This window comes from Hyalella azteca, unplaced genomic scaffold (genome assembly GCF_000764305.2).
Source record: "Hyalella azteca isolate HAZT.00-mixed unplaced genomic scaffold, Hazt_2.0.2 contig5139, whole genome shotgun sequence".
Taxonomy (NCBI): Eukaryota; Metazoa; Arthropoda; class Malacostraca; order Amphipoda; family Hyalellidae; genus Hyalella; species Hyalella azteca.
Window position 1 is genome coordinate 46,221 of NW_025935338.1, and position 19,665 is coordinate 65,885.

Consider the following 19,665-nt stretch of genomic DNA (forward strand, 5'->3'; position numbering starts at 1 on the left):
GAGCACAATCCCAGATCGACCTCCCCTGCAACACTACCAGCGGCGAGAAGCAAGCAACAGCATCGTGCATCAGGTGGCCCAAATGATGGCGGATGAACGATAATCAGAGGCGGCGATCCATCGTGGCCTGGGACTGCTACGTCCCAAATAAGTACCAAGATACCAAGGCCTAGGAACACGTAGCGACCTAGGTACACGTAGCGGTCTAGGTACACGTAGCGGCCTAAGTCCACATAGTGCCCTAGATACACGTGGCGGCCTAGGTACACGTACCGGCCTAGGTACGCATAGCGGTCTAGGTACACATAACGGGCAATTGATCGTCTGTGATTGATTGGTTCACTGAAGAAGACAATATTGATTGGCCAGAGTTTAAAATTCGTAGCAATTTTTGATATTACACAACAGTCTGGACTACAGACAAGTAAATTCCAAACTCAGTTACGGTGAACTATCAAGCAGCGCTCAGGTGATCAGGAAAGACAATGACCAACTCATTAGGTAACTACTTACCAGGGTTAACTGCAGCTTTCTGCTTAGTAGCCTGGGCATTGCAGCATCCTGCTGTAACTAGCAGCAATGCTGCAAGTGCTGCAAGAGGGACCAGCGCTTGCATTCCTGCTCTTGTTTAATTGTCGTCTTGCTTGCTGAAGAAATGTGCTTTTATTGCACAGATTTCAGTGAATGTTCTTCAGTCGAGTGGCCCAGGATTTCAGCTACTGGAATACAGCAAATAAACATGAGCCAGAAGACGAAATGTTGTCCAAATACAATGTATTTATTGCAGGAAAGTACTGGATATAGTCTGATATGCAGGAGCTTTATACACAACCTACTACCTCGACAGCTGCGGGTGCAGCACTGAACGGAAACAATGACAAGATGATCACATTAGTACAGGTGAGCCGCAACTTCAACGGGGGCATTTCAGAAAAAATATAACTCAGTACTCACTGCAGTGAGTGACAGAGAGCGCATTTTCTCGTCGACGAAAACNCCCAACCTACTACCTCGACAGCTGCGGGTGCAGCACTGAACGGAAACAATCACAAGATGATCATATTTGCACAGGTGAGCCGCAGCTTCAAGGGGAGCATTTCGGCAAAAACGAAAAATTTGTCATTTCCGCTATTAGGCTCAGTTTAAAGGTCCAAAAACTGCGCTTAGAGAGCCCAAAGTCATGTTTGTGATCATTTGTTCATTCACGACAGCGGTCGAAGTGCAAGTAAAACCTATACCTTCAATGATCACAAATTTAAGTTTTTTCGCTCACCTGATATGTTTACATTTTTTGGGGTTATCTCCTATGATTTTCAAGAAACAGCACTGAAAGATATACCAGTCAATTTGTGATAAAAATCTCTATTGATTGCCCGGCCTTTTTTTATTTCGTTTGATTATATATATTGAAAAAAACGGGTGGGTTGGCGTAATTAAAAAAATGTGAAATTTTATTTAAAAATTTCACAACCCTAAAAATTCGAGTTTAAAAAAATGGTCGGGAAATCGCTAGATATGGTCTTTGCGAATCGAATGATATGTCTCTCGATGTTGTTGCACGTTAATTGAATGAGGAAATTTTTTCAGTACCCCCAAAATCCCCCTTTTGCCGTTTTCTATGAATTTCACGGTTTCTTAAATTTTTTTCGAAAAATTTACACTAACCAAAAAAGTTTCCGATTTATGTTTTACATATGTTTACCAAGTTACAAAATGACCCGCTTGTAAATAAATAGATCTGCCCGTAAATAGTTTTTTAGGCGAAATGCTCCCCTTAAAATAAATGCGACGTGCTAAGCGTAACAGCCTAGTGTGACTGGAGGGCGAGGTCAGCGGTGATGTAAAAAAAGGGTAACGGGGAGGTAAAAGTGAGGACAACGTGAGGTCGGCGGTAAGGTAAAAAGAGGGTAACGGGCAGGTAAAAGTGAGGACAACTTGAGGTCAGCGGTGATGTAAAAAGAGGGTAACGAGCAGGTAAAAGTGAGGACAACTTGAGGTCAGCGGTGATGTAAAAAGAGGGTAACGAGTAGGTAAAAGCGAGGACAACTTGAGGTCAGCGGTGATGTAAAAAGAGGGTAACGAGCAGGTAAAAGTGAGGACAACTTGAGGTCAGCGGTGATGTAAAAAGTAACGAGTAGGTAAAAGCGAGGACAACTTGAGGTCAGCGGTGATGTAAAAAGAGGGTAACGAGTAGGTAAAAGCGAGGACAACTTGAGGTCAGCAGTAATGAAAAGAGAAGGAAAATGAAAAAAAACCTGGAGGGAAAAGAAATGGTAACGAGAGGGTAATGGGAGGGCACAGATGGATATGAGTGGAGCAGCAGAGGGACATCAACAGGAAAAGGGACTGTAGAGGGATAACAATAGGAGGGGCAGCAGAGGGGCAACAATAGGAGGGGCAGCAGAGGGACAACAATAGGAGGGGCAGCAGAGGGACAACAATAGGAGGGGCAGTTGTGAAAAGAGGGTAACGAGTAGGTAAAAGCGAGGACAATGTGAGGACAGTGGTAATGTGAAAAGAGGGTAACGAGTAGGTAAAAGCGAGGACAACTTGAGGTCAGCGGTAATGTAAAGGGAAGGGAAATGGAAGAAACCTGGAGGGAAAAGGAAGGGTAACGAGAGGGTAATGGGAGGGCACAGATGGATATGAGTGGAAAAGCAGAGGGGCAACAATAGGAGGGGCAGCAGAGGGGCAGGTGAGGGGCAGGAAGAGCTGCTAGACACACCAGCGGATGTGCACCAGCAAGTCAGCAGCACACAACAAACACAAGATGTTTGTTGTGTGGAATAATAAACAGGAAAACACGCGTGAGTGCACTTATCTTATAGCAGGCAATTAATAACCATGAGATTGATTAATTTTTTCTGGAATCAAGAGAAAATATTTGAGAATCAATGCAGGCAGGAACATCGTTGTAGATATTAGGTTATGTATTAATGAAAAGTTTAATTTATAAGGTCAGCTTCAATTTAAAAAATTGTCAATATGAGGCAAAATTTTTCTCATTGTCTCGATTGAGTTTAGCAAACCAAATAAAAGTCAATAAATTCTTTCAAAATTATATTCATCGCATCAATGTCGTTGGGTTTTATTCTAGCTGCGTTCGTTCTCCAAACAATTTTTCACCTGAAGACGCTAGGCATTTCAGGTAGGAGCTGAAATTTTTGCATATCATTTGCTATCATTTCTTTTCATATCATTGGTCGTCTTAAAAAGCAACTTGACAAAGAATTTAACATTTAAGAAACGCACTCAAGTTTACACCAAACGTCGTGGAAATGCTACGTCGTATATAAGAGAAGTGCAATCCACCGCTGTCAAAACGTGGATTGCGGACGTCAGTCCCTTGTGAATCAAGTCACGAAAAATTCAAGAATCGGCAACAGGCCATGGGCCTATTTCTTCAGTGCCAACACTTCTATATGTTATTCAGTGTTTTGGCTTAGCGATGCAGGTGCAGTGCCCACGATGCATTTCCAAACGTTATTCAAATTTTCTTCTCGTATAGTCTTCTCCATTTGTTGAGAAAATAAAAAATAGCTTCACAATGAAAATAGTATCAAAATAAACATACTTTCAACGTAATTTCTCATCTTATTTTAATCTGTATGCTCATTATCATATTAATCGGGACCTGCGGTAATAATTTCTATTTGGTTAAGATACGAAGGCATTTGTTTAAAGATAAATTTTAGCATAAGCACTTTTATTTTCTTGTAAGTAATGAGTATATTCGGTTTATTAGTAGAAACATTTACACATTTTCCCTGCTCCATTATGTCTGATTTATTCGGGCATATTGATCTTATTTTTAGCGCATTTTCTCATTTATGGAAAAAATGCTCTATTGTGCTCGCCATATCCGTCTGTCCGTCCGTCCGTGACTTCACGTTTTCGTCGACGAGAAAAGTCGCTCTCTGTCACTCACTGCAATGAGTACCGATCGAGTTGTATTTTTAGCGCATTTTCTCATTTATGGAAAAAATGCACTATTGTGCTCGCCATGTCCGTCCGTCCGTCTGTCTGTCCGTCCGTCTGTCCGTGACCTCATGTTTTCGTCGACGAGAAAATGCTTTCTGTCACTCACTGCAGTGAGTACCGAGTTATATTTTTTTTCAAACTTGGCCGGAGAGCGCGGTGGGCGCATCGAGCTTTCCTTCTCGCTACATCGGGATGGTTTCTGCCGTGGCAGCTGCAATTGTTCAAGATGTCTGGTCCATGATTTTCATCACGAGTTTCCGAAACATTCTCAATTGCTCGGCAAATCATGATTCGATTGATTAGATTTTCATCCCCGGCTTTACTTTTTCAACATCTAGTTTATATGAAAACACGTTAATCGGTGTCATCCCTTATTGCGTTTTATGCTCAGGTAATTTTTTTTTCACGAATTCGACGTTAATGCAAATTTGTATGTGAAATGATATATATGATATGAATTTTTCAGGCGAGTGAACATATAGACAAGTCAGGTGAAGTAGGTTCATTTATTTATTTGCAGTCGGTAATGAGTGACACACAGTAGGAAACGCACTTAAATCAATGAATAACACAAAGAAGAATTTCTCGCATTATTTTCATGCAATTTTTGACTCGATCTATTGTATAAATAAAACAAAAACTAAAAACCAAAAACTAGAATATTCACCAGTGTTTGTATGTGTGTTCGTTTGATGCCTGGCGCCGATATATTTACCAGGGGCCATACTTTCAAAACTCGCTAAGCGAACGTACTTACGCTCTATTTTCTTGTCTATGATTGGTGGATTTTTTTGCTTGAAAGGCCGTCAATGATTGGCTGATGAACTTACGATCTCTTAACTTTTTTTTAAAGTATAGGCCCGGGACCTGAAAATTTATCCATGGTGGGAGGATAGTTAGGCATTGCAAAAGTGAGAGGAAAGGATTGTATAATTATTGAAATTTGTTTTAAAATTCGAATTTATAAATTAACTTCAGCGACACAAACAGTTTTATCTCATTGTTTGTAACAAGAGTCAAATGGGAGTTCTGTTTAAACTACGAATTTAAACTGATCTACCTTTAATTAACATACACGCTAACTTGATGGTTAACAGCTGACCTGATAGTTAAGAGTTAACCTGATAGTTAACAGCTAACCTGATAGTTAACAGCTAACCTGATAGTTAACAGCTAACCTGATAGTTAACAGCTAACCTGAAAGTTAACAGCTAACCTACTAGTTAACCGCTAACCCGATTATCTGAAATTGTATATCACACCTAATTCCTTGAGGACAACAGGAATAAATGGAGGTTGAAGAGGTTTCAAATAAATAAAATATGAGTAATATATGCTAATGGGTTCTCACATATTGAATTTTCTCTTCATATGTAACACTTGTATGTATAACACCTGGATAGATAACATATGGATACCTAAAATATTTATATATAACACATGGATATATAGCACATGGAGATATAACGGAATTATATACGTATAACATATGGAAAATATAATCAATCACCAGCACTTGCCTGCCAGTTGCTGAAACGTTGCAGGAACTGCTTCTATGTATCCTGAGGGAAGCGCTATCACGTAATCAATAAACTAATTTTATAGATATTTTCTTGCCTGTTTTTTAGACCAGACTATTTTATTCCCCACCATATTGAATAAATTATAGCCCCGAGATTCTCATAAATATTCCATCGCGATTAAGCATGCAGTCTGCGTGCTGTTCTGCGCTGAACTCAATTACTCGTTCGGGATCCTTTAGGCAAAATCCTATGAGGACCATGCAAATAAAATCCTTCTTTGATATTTTACTCTCAAAAGCCAACGAATTTGTTACTTTAGACAAGTAAAACGGCGCATTTTGTGCCTGTGACTACCGAGAATTATTTCAAAAGTGTATAAATTTAATGCTCCGAGCAGGTACAAAACAATCCTATATAGATAATCGAGCAGAGGACATTTTCAGTCCACTCACGCGCGTTACCTTCTTCCTGCAAATTATATTTCATAAAAGAAACAGTATTGCGTTCAGTTCACCTGCAACACAATTTAGGAAATATTTTTGTTTAATCGTCTTAAATTTTCCACTACATATCGTTGAAAGATTATTGCTGGCTATTTGCTTGGCCCATCGGCATAACTGCATGGTAAAGTAATCAAATTATCTTTGACAGAATTGATGAAGCAAGGATAATCGTCTGTTGTAGTCAAAGATACGAGTATTCGTAGTACATTTCTTTGAAAATTGCATCTTCATAAGATAAAATTTTGGGATAGCGGGATCGCTGCACTAGAATTTTGGAACCAAGACGCAGGCCTTTAATCGCGACCTTGAGCTTTTGGACCTCGCACGAAGATCATTTAAATCTTACAGCAACTCGTCGCCATGCCTTCTGTTGAGCTGAATAAAGGGTATTCAACCAAGTATTAAATTAAAATAATGCGGATTTATTGTTTTGTACGAATACTTTTTTCACCCGAAAAGTGAACATGTTGCATTGTTTTTTGTTGCATTGACATTTAATTTCTTTTGATAGTATTTTTGAATACTATGCATCTCTATACAGACTATACATAATTTAAATCACTTTTCCTGTTAAGTTTGTGTACTTACATACATTAAAATACGATTTTTCAAGTGTACGAATATTTATTTCCCCCCACTGTATTGTATGATAATCGAGCAGAGGACATTTTCGCTCCACTCACGCGCGTTACGTTCTTCCTGCAAATCATATTTCATAAAAGAAACAGTATTGCGTTCTGTTAATCTGCAGTAATATTTAGTAAATATTTTTGTTCAGTCGTCGTGAATTATCCACTTCATATTGTTGAAAGATTATTGATTGCTATTCGCATGGCCCAACGGCATCATTGCATGGTACAGTAATCAAACTATCTTTGACAGAGTTGATGAAGCAAGGATGATCGTCTGTTGTAGTCAAAGATACTAGTATATTCATAGTACATTTTTTTAAAATATGCATCTTCATAAGATAATATTTTGGGATAGCGGGATCGCTGCACCAGAATTTTCGAACAAAGACGCAGGCCTTTAATCGCGACCTTGATTTAGAGCTTTTGGACCTCGCATGAAAATCATTTAAATCCTACAGAAACTCGTCTCCATGCCTTCAGGTACGAATATCATTGACAACGGTTGATGTAGCCGTAGACAACGGATTAAAATAGCGGGTGTGAAGGATGACTTGCCCACAAGGTAGCAACAAGCTTCAGCGTCCTGTGCAGGACTTTAATGTTCTCCAGATAATGTAGTGAATAACTGGTCTTTAACACTTACATCGAGCATCGATTGTTCTACTACACCTCATTATTATAGATTGTTGCTCGCCATAGTCAGGCAAAAATACTATTCTAGACTTCGGAACATTCCAACACTAGAAATCAATAGACTAGATTTCTTCTCTATGGAAACAGTGCAGAAACTGACAATCATCGGCCAGAATGTCATCGACATTCCCACTTAAAAATCAGTAACGCACAAAATGCAACTCGATGCCTTGTCTGCACGTAAAACTCTTTTTATCGGACAATAGGAAATCAAACATAAATCAACTGAAACATAATATTTTTAGTCCAATAGAAGGAACTTTTCTCTTTTGAGGAGCAACTCTAAAGAACAGCCAGTAATATTTCTCGTTGCATTTTAATTGAAAAATGCAACGTGAGAGCCATTTTTGGCCCTCTTTTTGCTGTTGGGGCTAAATGGCTAATAATGTCACAGGTCCATCACGGTGCAGGCTGGTCGCACACGATCTCAGGACAGCAGGCGGGGTAGCGACGTCCATGAACCGTGACGGTCCTGCAGCCTGGGGGAGCCTTTCCGATCGAGCCGCACCTGCAACGCGTACAGGGTTACTAGGTTTAGTTAGGGTTACACGGACGTTGTCTGTTAGGGTTACACCGACGTTGTCTGTTAGGGTTACACCGACGTTGTCTGTTAGGGTTACATCATGGTTGTCTAGTTAGGTTACATCAGGATTACCCAGCAAACGTCACAGTAGAGCAACCTAGTACGGGTCAGGGTTACTCGGGCACTGACACCCGATGACGAAGTATAAGGACCGGAGTAGGATGAAAGAACCGGTAAAGTTCACCTAACGGACGGTTCGTGATCTCCGACACTGTTGTCTATTTTATAGCCTGAATTTGTAAAGATTCTATGCATTTTTTTTACTAGTTTTGAATTATTGGGACAAATGTCGGAGGAATTCACTATCATCCGTTATTCTTTCCCCAAGTCCTCTTTCAAGGGGACGTTAAAGCCAGGAGGTTGCGCCATCCAACTGCTTGGGCGCTTAAGGGACAGATCCAGCACCACTAGCCCCGTTACTGTGTGGCATAATAACTTTAGTATATTTGAGACGAATGAGAACCGTCGTAACTTTGCAAATGAGATAACAGTTCAAATTTGATCATGCCAATCGGGCATTTATTTGCAATCTGCGGATGATCGCACGCACTTTATACATTGTAAGACGTAACGATCCTCAAGGAAAATTCTTTGCAGTAATCGATACTGTGTGTGCCTTTCTTCATTTTCTGCCTTTCGTTCGAGTAGTTTTTTTATGTAATCGGTATAACAAGGACTTTCAACAATAAACTTTGCTAGAGATATTTAGAGCCAAAAAGTTATAACTAACGAATAAATACAAATCGACAATCCCAGTTCTTACGACGGATAAAAGCTCATGTTATTATGTTTAAGGAGAGTTGGTGTACGCGTTTGACGATGATTTCTATTGGGCGGTAGTTGTTTCTTATTGAAATGGTGGCTACAAGCAACAGAACAAAAGACTAGATTCGGCGAGTTGTTGCTTTCGGTAGATCGTCGGCAATTCATCGGCCACCCTTAATTCGCCCGCTGCCTTGAACAGCGTAATATTGACCGTCTTTGAGTAATCAGGATATCGATGGCGGTTCTTAAACGATCTTAGGACCGTTTCTAGTTTTTCCGGTGCGGTTCTCTGAACTTGACTCTTAAAAAGACAGTTGATATTTTATTTTTGACTTATTTAAGGCGATATTAAGATATATTAAGACGAGAATAAGAACTGATAGCTTGCGAAACATAAATTGCTTTCATTATGGTTTGTCCAGATGAAAATATCAATAAAGAAATCGCACCTTTGGAATGAAACGTTGAATGACAATGGAATCAACTAAGCTGAAATTAATCTAACTGCCTGTTCCTACGTGATCTACATGAATTAGAAGACAACCATCTTATATGTTTACTCGTTCTTACATGACGTGGATGACAACCATATCATGTATCTACTTATTTTCGCATCAAAGGAACCAACTGGACCTCTGCTCTACTCCCTTAGCAGTTCATGCCCTCCGTGCACACCCCCGACCATCCACCCAATCTGGGTATAGTTGGAAACACCCTCTATATTTCAGTCTACCCACCCTGTCCGTACGTGTGTAGTAGAGGACCTCGTATATACGCCCCGTCTACCCACCCTGTCTGGGTGTAGTAGAGAACCCCGTATATACGCCCCGTCTACCCACCCTGTCTGGGTGTAGTAGAGGACCCCGTCTGCCCGCCTGTCGCAGAAGAGTGCCGTGCAGTGGCCCTCTGGAATTTTCCTGGCTCCCGCCCGCACCGCCAGGTTCAGGTTCGGGAAGTAGCACGAGTTGGGGTGCGCTGCGGAAAGAGGGGTGGGCTTGAGGCCTCATGTTTAGTGGAAGATTTAAGAACTAACGTGAAATATAACGCAGTTTTCAACGGTTTGACGTTATGCATGGATATCATTCTGAGTTTAATCAGCCATACTCAATGATAGAACTTAATAATGGCAAGGTAAGAAACATGATAACTAAGAATATGCAACTAGTTACCTGGATGAGCAGCAGCACGACCGTAACCTACTGCAGCATCGCAGCAGTCTGCTGTGACTAGAAGCACTGCGGCAACTGTTGCAAGAGAGAACTTGGTTTGCATCTCGTAGCTTTCATTGATTCCTTGTCGCCTTGGTTTATGTCTTGTGGTTAGCTGGAAAAAATTAATATATTGTTGAACGAGATTGATTGTTGTTGGAACGAATTTCGGACGGGCATGTATTGAAAACGCGGATCGCAAGTTAACACTGATATGGGACTAACCAACGATACATGAAATTGAACATGGTAATAGTGAATAATTTTAGAGCAAATTATACCATTTTCAAAACTAGAAGACGGATAGCCACATCATTGAATCAGTACAACATTATAATTATTGATTCAAATGCAATCGAAAGATATTGCTGTCATTTCCACTTTCTTTTCCTTATTTTGGTCAGGAGAGCTTAGCAAATTACCTTTCGTCCCTGCAGCTGCGGAAGGAGCACTGCGTGGCCGTGTCTTGTGGGTAGCGTCTTATATACCTGGCACTTGCAGCAGCGCTACCTCTACCAGCTTCCCACTAGGGCATAATAAACACAGCTAACTACGCGCTAATATTCTGAAGCAGGAAAGATAGACTCGTCAAACAATAATAAATAGTTGATGTACATTCCGAATGGATTTGATCAAGATCATATCGTTTGAAATCAAATTTAAGTGCAGTGTAGTGGATGACCAGGGCCGTCACATGCCGTATTGTTCAAATAATATTCGCTGTTACGAAAATTGCGCTTGCTCAGAGGTCCATTTACGTGCGAGATAAATTCTACTGGTGTGACATGGAATTCATTATGGTCAAAAAAACATCCAATACCACAAACTTTGTGAAGTAAATCATTAATAGAATTGTGTATAAATCCATAACAAGTTTAACATCATCTTGTCATTCTAAAACAATGTAAAGTATTATCGTTGATCTTAAAAAATGGAAAATAGCGACGAAGTGATGATTGAAAATCTTGATCCGGGCAGAGTTGCGGTGTAACTATACCCACATATAGTGATGATGATAATAATGATACTGTGACCAAGGTAGATGATACCGTGACCAAGGTAGATGATACCGTGACCAAGGTAGATGATACCGTGACCAAGGTAGATGATACCGTGACCAAGGTAGATGATACCGTGACCAAGCTGGTGATACCGTGACCAAGGTAGATGATACCGTGACCAAGCTGGCGATACCGTGACCAAGGTAGATGATACCGTGAAAAAGGTAGATGATACCATGACCAAGCTGGTGATACCGTGACCAAGGTAGATGATACCGTGACCAAGGTAGATGATACCGTGACCAAGGTAGGTGATACCGTGACCAAGCTGGTGATACCGTGACAAGCTGATGATACCGTGACCAAGCTGATGATACCGACCCATGGCAGGGACGCCAGCCGTGCCCACGCACTTAAATTTGCTCAATGCCATCCTTAACTGCATTCAAGTTCACTGAAAATAAAACCCAACTTATAAAATTCATCGCTGTTTAAATTATATCGGCCCATGATCAGGAATATACAAGAGTTAATAGTCTCTTGACAAACAAGCAGTGCTTCTGTCGCAGTTTCAGCTAAGAGCACATGCTGTGACTTGGAAATATTGGATAAGATAACTATACATTATGCATGAGATAATCGCCTATTGTAGCATAACTGCATTTTGAGATTATCGCCAGTTGTAGGATTACTATCTTCTACGATTTTGGTCATTTCTAAAATTAGTACATTCTACGATTTTGTTCAGTTCTAGAATTGACACATCCTATGGTTATGGTTAGTTCCAGGAAAACTACTGTCAGTCGTTAATAGTATCCTTGATGTGTTTGGCGTAATATCGATATCTCTGCGAAAAGCAATAAATTGTTGTTCTAGGTTTCTGACTGATGAAATATCTCAATTTCGCTTGCTTGAAGACGAGCTTGGTTAATTTTCTTCACATTTTAGCCGATTATTACCATTTATGCGATATAGAAAACGTCAAGGAATTTTTTGATCGAAATACAAGTATGTCCCACACACGAGTTAGTAGACCGCTGCAAGCAAGCGACGTAACTGATAATCCGTAGACCTAGCTACTGCTCATGAAATAAGGCCGAGTTTACACCATACTGCCTGGCATATGCCAGTCCGGTCCAGCCTACTAGTATTGTTTAATGCATTTCTATAGAAGCATTCACACCAACCGTAGAACACCTGCCATACCAATGCATAGTGTGAATGCTTATATGAAAATGCATTAAAGAATGTTGGACTGGACCGCGACTGGCATGTGCCCGGCAGTAATGTGTGAACCCGGCCCAACTCTAGTTTTCGGGTCCAAAAGCGCGGCACATCATTTTTCCAAAAGGAAAAATGATAACCACAACGGAGGGTAGGCAACAAGAGGGTAAAATGTGTGCAATACTTGGAAAATTTGACGTGAGTGTAAGCAGAACAGAAAGATTAATCGACACATTGAAAAGCATGCGACAATATAACTTCTCAGCCAATAAAGCAGCCTGAATTGTGGGCGCTGTCGTCAGTAGAAGACACAACAGTATAATCACAGTATAAATTTATGTTCATATGCGCCCGACTGGACGAAAATATAGTTATTCAAAACTGAATTATTTACACCATATATGGTGAAATCCAATTAATTTAAAACCCGACAGAAGGATAGTACTAAAAGGCTTGAATCACACTACCTAATTATTAAGTCTACCAATCTTCTAACAGCAACTAGAGCCAGGCCAAATTGAAATTGTATGGTTGAAAATTTGAACCTGTAGAGGTAACTTCGGAAGTAATTTGTACGCGGTTCGAGGGTCTTAGACGTTGGAAACCTCAGGCCTTGAGAAAGCCAAGCAATACTGAGCACTTCGGTGAAACCGTTCCTGGGAAGATTATTCCACCTTAAGCTAAACTGTTCTTGATGACGTGTATGTATATTGCCTCGTTCTCACATTGCCGGTTAAAAAGCCGGAAGTCCCGGAAACGCCAAGCCGGTTGAAATGCCGGATTTATAGCCGGTATAAGGGGCAGGGCGTAATATGCAAGGGGCAGGGCTTAATATGTAATGCCCTCCAGGTAGCTGTCCCGTAACAGCCGGTAGGTTTCCCGGAAGAGCCGGATATCCGGGAGATCCGGCTTCAGTAGCCGGGAGATGCTGCAATACCGCGGCTGTCAACGTATTCCCGGTACTCCCGGGAGCCTGCCGGAAGTCCCGTATGCCTCCTGGATTTCCAGGTAGATCGCCGGGAATTCCCGGAAAAAAAGCCGGTAAAACAGCAGGTAGAGCCGTTTGAGCAGTAAGAACTGCCGTAAAACCAGGGTAGGCCCGGCTTTTTCCCCGGTATTCCAGGTAAGTTATGAAAATTTAGGCCCGCCCCTTTCAATAAAAGCTTTCAATGTTTAATGAAAAGTTCCCCTATTCAATTTAATACCTTTTCTACAATATTCAGATCTAAAGTAAATGGGGACAGGTATTATAAGTTAAAAAGTGTATTAAAATGTTTAAGGAACTTTATTGAATAAGGACAACTTTTCGGAAAGTAAAAGCAAAAATGTGTATCAGCTTCAGGTAAAAAATTGTATTCATCTTTAACACAAAATTAAGATCCAGTTTGATAACCGGTACCCCAGGAATCGATTCAGGGTGTCGTCTGGCCCTTTAACCGGCAATGTGAGAACGAGGCATAAATGAGACAACTACGCGCACGGCTTACCGCGAGGAACACTTGTTGAGCGGTGGTAGCGCCGTGAGCTCGTATGGGCACTTTTCCGGGAGCCTAATTAATGAACACTTTTCAAAACTAGCCAGCCACTCGCTTCTCAAAACTCACCATCGACTCAAACGCAAAACGCAACTTTCAAGAAAGTAAACCAATCCAAAGTCCGTCAATTCTGAACGGATCTGCGTGAAATTTAGAGTAAAACTAGGAAAAGTTATATTCAAAGTTGTGAAGCTTTTCATCCCAAACCAGCCCTGAGGTGAACACCCACAATGGTTTTAAAGGTTAATTTAGACGACACAAGCCAATCACAAAACCATCCACAACCTCAGTAACTGTCTGAAGATGCAGAAGACGAGTCACGGCAACAGTCTTGATCTTGACCAGCTGTCAGAAGTGGATATTGCCCGCGATCTCTCCCTAGTGGGAAGTAGTGTGTTACACTTCGTTATCCAGCGACCTGTGTCTGTAAAAGATCGTTTCACACAAGTGAAACGCAGCTAACAGGTTCGGAGTGATTTAGAACCCACGCTCGAGAGTGGATTTGGAGATATGTTCTTTCGACGGGTACACGTATACCCGCATAACCCATCCCAGATCGACTATAGCAGGTAGAGGTTGAAAAAAAAAACAGTCATTATCAATTCTCATTGCTGGCACTCAGCTTAGTTGTTGAAACCCTTACTCGGATTAGCTGACCAATCAGCCAATTAAAGTCGCCTCAAATGTGACAATTGACCACTCGATCACTAACTGGCAAAAGCTTATCTTAAACTAGCAAGTTAAAGTGCTTTGGGAACCGGTTGCCTGGCTGTTCACGAACAGATTACTTTGTACGGTTAATAGTGCTATGGCGTATATTTGATGCACATCTGTGTTGATCGTCGAATGCTGACGGGTATTTCCGAGATAGATAAGTTAAATGATATGCTAAAAAGAATTATAATTCATGCGAGACAGCTTACTTGATTTGGTAAAGGTTGCATGCCAGCGAAATTACCCAGTCCCCAGAAGTAATGGTAAGATTCTATACGCTTGAGTCTTCAATTAATCCGCATAAAAAATTTAAAAAGTTTTTCAATGGATGAACTGCTTGCTAGCAGCTCGATTGTCCATATAATCGTTACCATTCGTCCATAATTAATGATTCTGCGCTATTCACATCTAAACTAAGCATGCAGCAAAAAATGACAGCTATACACCGCGCTCAAGATGACACTTGACTGGGCGAGTCATTGCAATGCATATCAATGAATTTCACGGTAGATGCTTCACGGCGATGCCATGAGCCCCGTCGAATAGAATAGAATAGAAGTATCGGCACTGAAGAAATAGGCCCATGGCCAGTTGCCTTATGATGAGTTTGTGGTGCGTGGTCGCACTACAGGGAAACGGTACGGAGTTATATTCACCTGCCTGGTAATAGTCGCGCCGTCCACTTGGAGGTGGCACATTCGTTAACGTCAGAATCCTTCATCAACGCACTTCGGCGCTTTCTCTGTGGGAGAGGAAATGTTAATCCATTACGATTTACGTCTGACAACGGGACTAATTTTGTCGGCGGTCACCGGAAACTCAGAGAAGCTATTTCCATCTGGGTCTCCAAAGCCGAACCTTGGCCGCAGCAACGATCTTGAATGAAAGTTCAATATCCCATATGCTAGTCATTTTGGTGGCGTGTGGGAAAGGATTATTCGCATAATACGAAAGGTTTTGTTTTCCTTGTTGAATGAACAGGTCGTTAAGCTTTCAGACGAAAATCTCTGTACCCTAATGTGCGAAATCGAATGTATCTTCAATAATCGTCCGATCACTCCAGTGAGCGACGACCCTAACGATTTAGAGGCATTGACGCCAAATCATTTACTGTTGCTGAACTCCGTGGACAACTTTTCCTTCGGGCGTTTTTGGCTCTTCTGATTCTTACGCTCGAAAACGTTGGCGACAGGCTTAATATTTAGCTGATGTATGTTGGTCGCGTTGGCGAAACGAATATTTAACTCTTTTGCAATTGCGCCATAAATGGTCAAGCGAGTGGCGACCTCTTCAGCCTGGAGACCTTCTTGTTTTTATTGTTGATTCATGCTTGCCTAAAAGTCAGTGGTCCCTCGGTAGAGTAGTAGAGATGATTAAAAGCTACTACTGCAGATATCGCTCTGCCAAGGTGCGAATAACCAAGTATACTGATAAGTCTGTTTTAAATATAGGTAGCCTGGAAATTGAACCTGTTACCAAACTCGTCTTATTGATCAGTCACGAATCAAATGTTTGAAGTGTAAATATCGAGTGTAATTATTGTTTATATGAAATTTTTTATACCAATAAAGAATTTTAGATGTTCGGTTTGGAAATTTGAATCGGTGATTAGCAAATTTGGGGCCGGTGTTGAAAGCATTCTCATTTCTTATAGACCGACTACTCTTAGATTAGAAGCTTTCTTGTATCCGCCAATTCATTTACTAATCGCCTGTCAGCTGAGATTTATTAAGGTCACCGTCATACCTCCAGGAATTTGGTGAGAAGTCGTTAGTGAATTATTTAAATATGATCCTTGATTTACTTTTAGTTGAAGTACTTATTATGTCGCTATTTGAACGAGTTCCATACACGATATTTTGTTTCGTTTCAGAAACTGATAAGTAACTATTGAACTTCAAATCTGTTTTTTACTACTGTACTCCACAACCCTCTAACCTAAGTAATCGATACAGGATTCTTTACACCCTGAATTTCAGTAAAAACGGCAACAAAATGCATGGAAGTTAATTTGTACAGAAGAACCAGAAAGCCTCGTACAGCGCCCCATACACTAGCGTATCTGACTCGCGAGTCCGGCTAGCTGATTCCGACTATCGGATCTGGGCCTATACCTTCAAAAAAGTTAAGAGATCGTAAGTTCATCAGCCAATCATTGACGGCCTTTCAAGCAAAATCCACCAATCATGGACAATAAAATAGAGCGTAAGTACTTACGTTCACCTAGCGAATTTTGAAAGTATAGCCCCTGATCTGGCGGTATTTCTCCATACACCTACGTACTTTGCAGTTTGCTCGCAGCGTCCAGTCGTGAAGATGAGTCATCCGAGGCAAGTTGCCGCTGCTGCCATCGTTTTGAGTGAGCTTGGGGCAGTGAAAAAGCAACGGAGGAAACGATCCATGTGGTCGAAAGAATGGCTTGTCAATCGACAAAGATTCAGCCATATAAATTTGCTAAATTTCATTCGCGACGATAGTCGAAACTACTTAAGGATGTCTGCAGAAAACTTCAATGTCCTACTGGACAAAGTCAAACCCTTCATAGCAAAACGAGACACTGTACTTCGGAAAGCTATAGCAGCGGAGGAACGGCTAATAGCTACACTACGTTTTTTACCCACCGGACGGTCGTTCGAAGACCTAAAGTTCTCCACCATAATATCACCAAAAAGTTGGGGTGTACGTATTATCTGATGACGCACCACATCGCGTGCTCTCGCGAATCTTTCACAATTCTTTCCTGAATGATGCTCGAATATTATCCACTTTTTTCTTAACAATGTTAAGGTCTGCATTTACTAATTTTTCCGCATATATCCCACAAGATGTTCCCATGCCTTACTTCTTTTTGATTTGTTTGGAATAGTTCGAGCAACGAACCTTCCAGATGCACGGCAACTTGCGGTACTCTTCCATGAACTTTGCTTTTAAAAAGTCGGGGCTCAGCCTGGAGTCCACCATCGCTACATATATCCTCTCAGATTGACGTCTGCATTGCAACTGAACTCGAGCCGAGCCCCACTTCTCGGCGTTGTACGTCGTGTACATTTAAACCAACCGGTCGTCCCATTTACTAAAACCGCATTGAGGGGGTCAATGAAAGCAGTACCTACTCCGCTGTTAACAGAAGTCTTGCAATTGGCGCTTATATTACGAATAAATACTACGAATAAAACTTTATTTTGATGCCAGTTCTTTCTTTTACCGGTACTTCAGGTACTATGCAATAGTACATATGTTCACGTCTTCCATTCATCCCACGTGGAATTTGAAAATGTATTTGTTGTACGGTGTATAGAAATGAACGAGTCTCCAACCCACTGACCGATTGAACGCTTAATATTAATTTTTTCCTCAAGAGGTCAGCCATATTAATTTGACCAGTAGTCGAAGCATGCAATCAATGTGCATGGCATCGTTTGGCACCGGAAGTGTGGCGATACGAAATTCTGCAGTTTTTGCAGATGTCATTGAGAAAATTGGCCTAAAGCCTGCAGCCAACGGGGTAATAAGAGACACATGAAATAAATAGATAGTAGGTAAAGATCTTGGACTTTACGCCACAATTTTTATTAGTTTTGCAATATTTTGATTAGTTTAGCACTTTAGCTGCTACCACATTCCTGCAAAATGTCTCAGAAGTATCGCTTATTACCACGCCCGTTCCTTATTACCCTGTTTGACGGTATTAGATGTGTCGCGTTAGTAAACGGCGAGTTTTTTCGATGTCTAGTGTTAGGGGTAAAACCTGCTAATGGCACCTGTGGCCTTTACTTAGATAGTTCGATGCTCTTCCGGAGCTCATTCGTATTTAGTCTTTCGGCAGCTACTGATGCCAGATTCGCACATTCGTATGCCGGTAGTTTGTCTCTATAACCATTTCATGATCTCGGTACCAATTTTGACTTGTTTATTTTGTATTTACCGATTTTCATATGAATTCATTACCGCTTAATTTCATCAGAGTTTACTTGAGATTTGTTAAGACTTCATCACCTTGAGCATTCTCCTTAGTAAGTTACTAAGCTACCGTTGTTGATACAGATGTTTCTTGGAACATAGTTTCGTTTGTGATGATTATTTTGAACTAAATTGTCTATTAATGGTTTATATTTGGAAAAGTTATTTATCTTGCTGTATTATCCTTGTTTTCAGTTTACGGACTCTGCTTTCGAAAATAAAAATGAAACTTCGCTGGACTTTAAATTTGAAACTGGTGATCCGTCAACTCGGTTAACAGTACGAAGAAAACGAAATCCGTCAGGTAACCGAGACAAGATGTTCATTTTACAACTATCGAGCAGAAAGAAGACGACGAGGGTGACCAAGACGACGAGTTGCCTGAAATTAACCACGACGCAACCCATCCACCGCTTATATGGTACGAGTCGTCGCGTCAGCGCCTACTATCGTCGTGCCGGGCGCCCAGGCGGCACCACAAGTGCACAATAACAATTTTGTGCCCCACCCCGTGCGCTCACCTGTTAACGGTAAAAATTTTATTATGGTAAAAATTTTTATCTTCAACGTTCTCATTTCGAACTAAAATTATGACAAAGTAATACTAACTGATATGTGTGCTTGTTTGTTCAATTGTTAATATAGTATATCACTGATGTGATTCAGAAGTACCAATTAGAAATATGTAACCCTATGCATTTCATTTGGAGATTAGTTTTCAGTTCTCTTCTTTCAGGTTTACTCTTGCACCAACTGCTTTCTGTTCTCCAGAATTTCCTGTCAGAACCCACAAATATCATATGAGGGTGCGGCGCAGTACGAAATTTCGAGCTGCATCTCGTCGCTACGTTACCGGACGAAACTCTAGCAGACGAAACCCAGCCGCAGACAACTATTCCGGACGTAACGATAGGCGAACAATCTATTACAGGCGCCGGCAATGCATTGTGCGAACCACTTTCCGGTCTAGTTTTCTGCGCCACATTCGAACTAAACATGACAACAATTAATTGGTTCTATATTTGATAGAATGGAGTTGTTGTCAGATGATATTTTTTTTAAATCTGCCTACCGCACTACCAATGGCTTCGTCAACCTGTCCTCTCAAACTTTGAGCAAGGAGCTAGCAGAACTCCTAAACCTTGGACTGAATTGTCATAAGACATCCAAATTCAGTATGACGAAAAAACAAATTGAACTCGAGCTATTGTACGAATCCCTACTGAAACTTAAGGAAGATAAAAAAAATCTATATCAGCCCAAACTTGAAAGATCTATTGCGAGCTGAAGCTACCAAAAAAGAGGCTCATCGACATCAGCTGTCTTAAATCAATGCAATTATA

General features: G+C 40.9%; 1 protein-coding gene and 1 long non-coding RNA gene across 2 annotated transcripts; one reads left to right on the forward strand and one right to left on the reverse strand.

The window, feature by feature from the left end:
- Positions 1 to 7,553: 7,553 nt before the first annotated feature.
- LOC108679386 (U-scoloptoxin(16)-Ssd1a-like) lies at positions 7,554 to 10,450 on the reverse strand. The gene is made up of 4 exons (XM_018168005.2): positions 10,311 to 10,450; positions 9,850 to 10,003; positions 9,520 to 9,655; positions 7,554 to 7,840 (listed from the first exon to the last, which is right to left on the reverse strand). Exons 2-4 carry the CDS (start codon positions 9,950 to 9,952, stop codon positions 7,732 to 7,734), a joined length of 348 nt encoding a protein of 115 aa, XP_018023494.1. The 5' UTR covers positions 9,953 to 10,003; positions 10,311 to 10,450; the 3' UTR covers positions 7,554 to 7,731.
- A 5,634-nt stretch (positions 10,451 to 16,084) lies between these two features.
- Positions 16,085 to 19,324, forward strand: LOC125177823. Its single transcript, XR_007156675.1, has 3 exons — positions 16,085 to 16,121; positions 18,667 to 18,852; positions 19,094 to 19,324. It is a non-coding gene; the product is annotated as an uncharacterized LOC125177823 (long non-coding RNA).
- Positions 19,325 to 19,665: the final 341 nt, after the last annotated feature.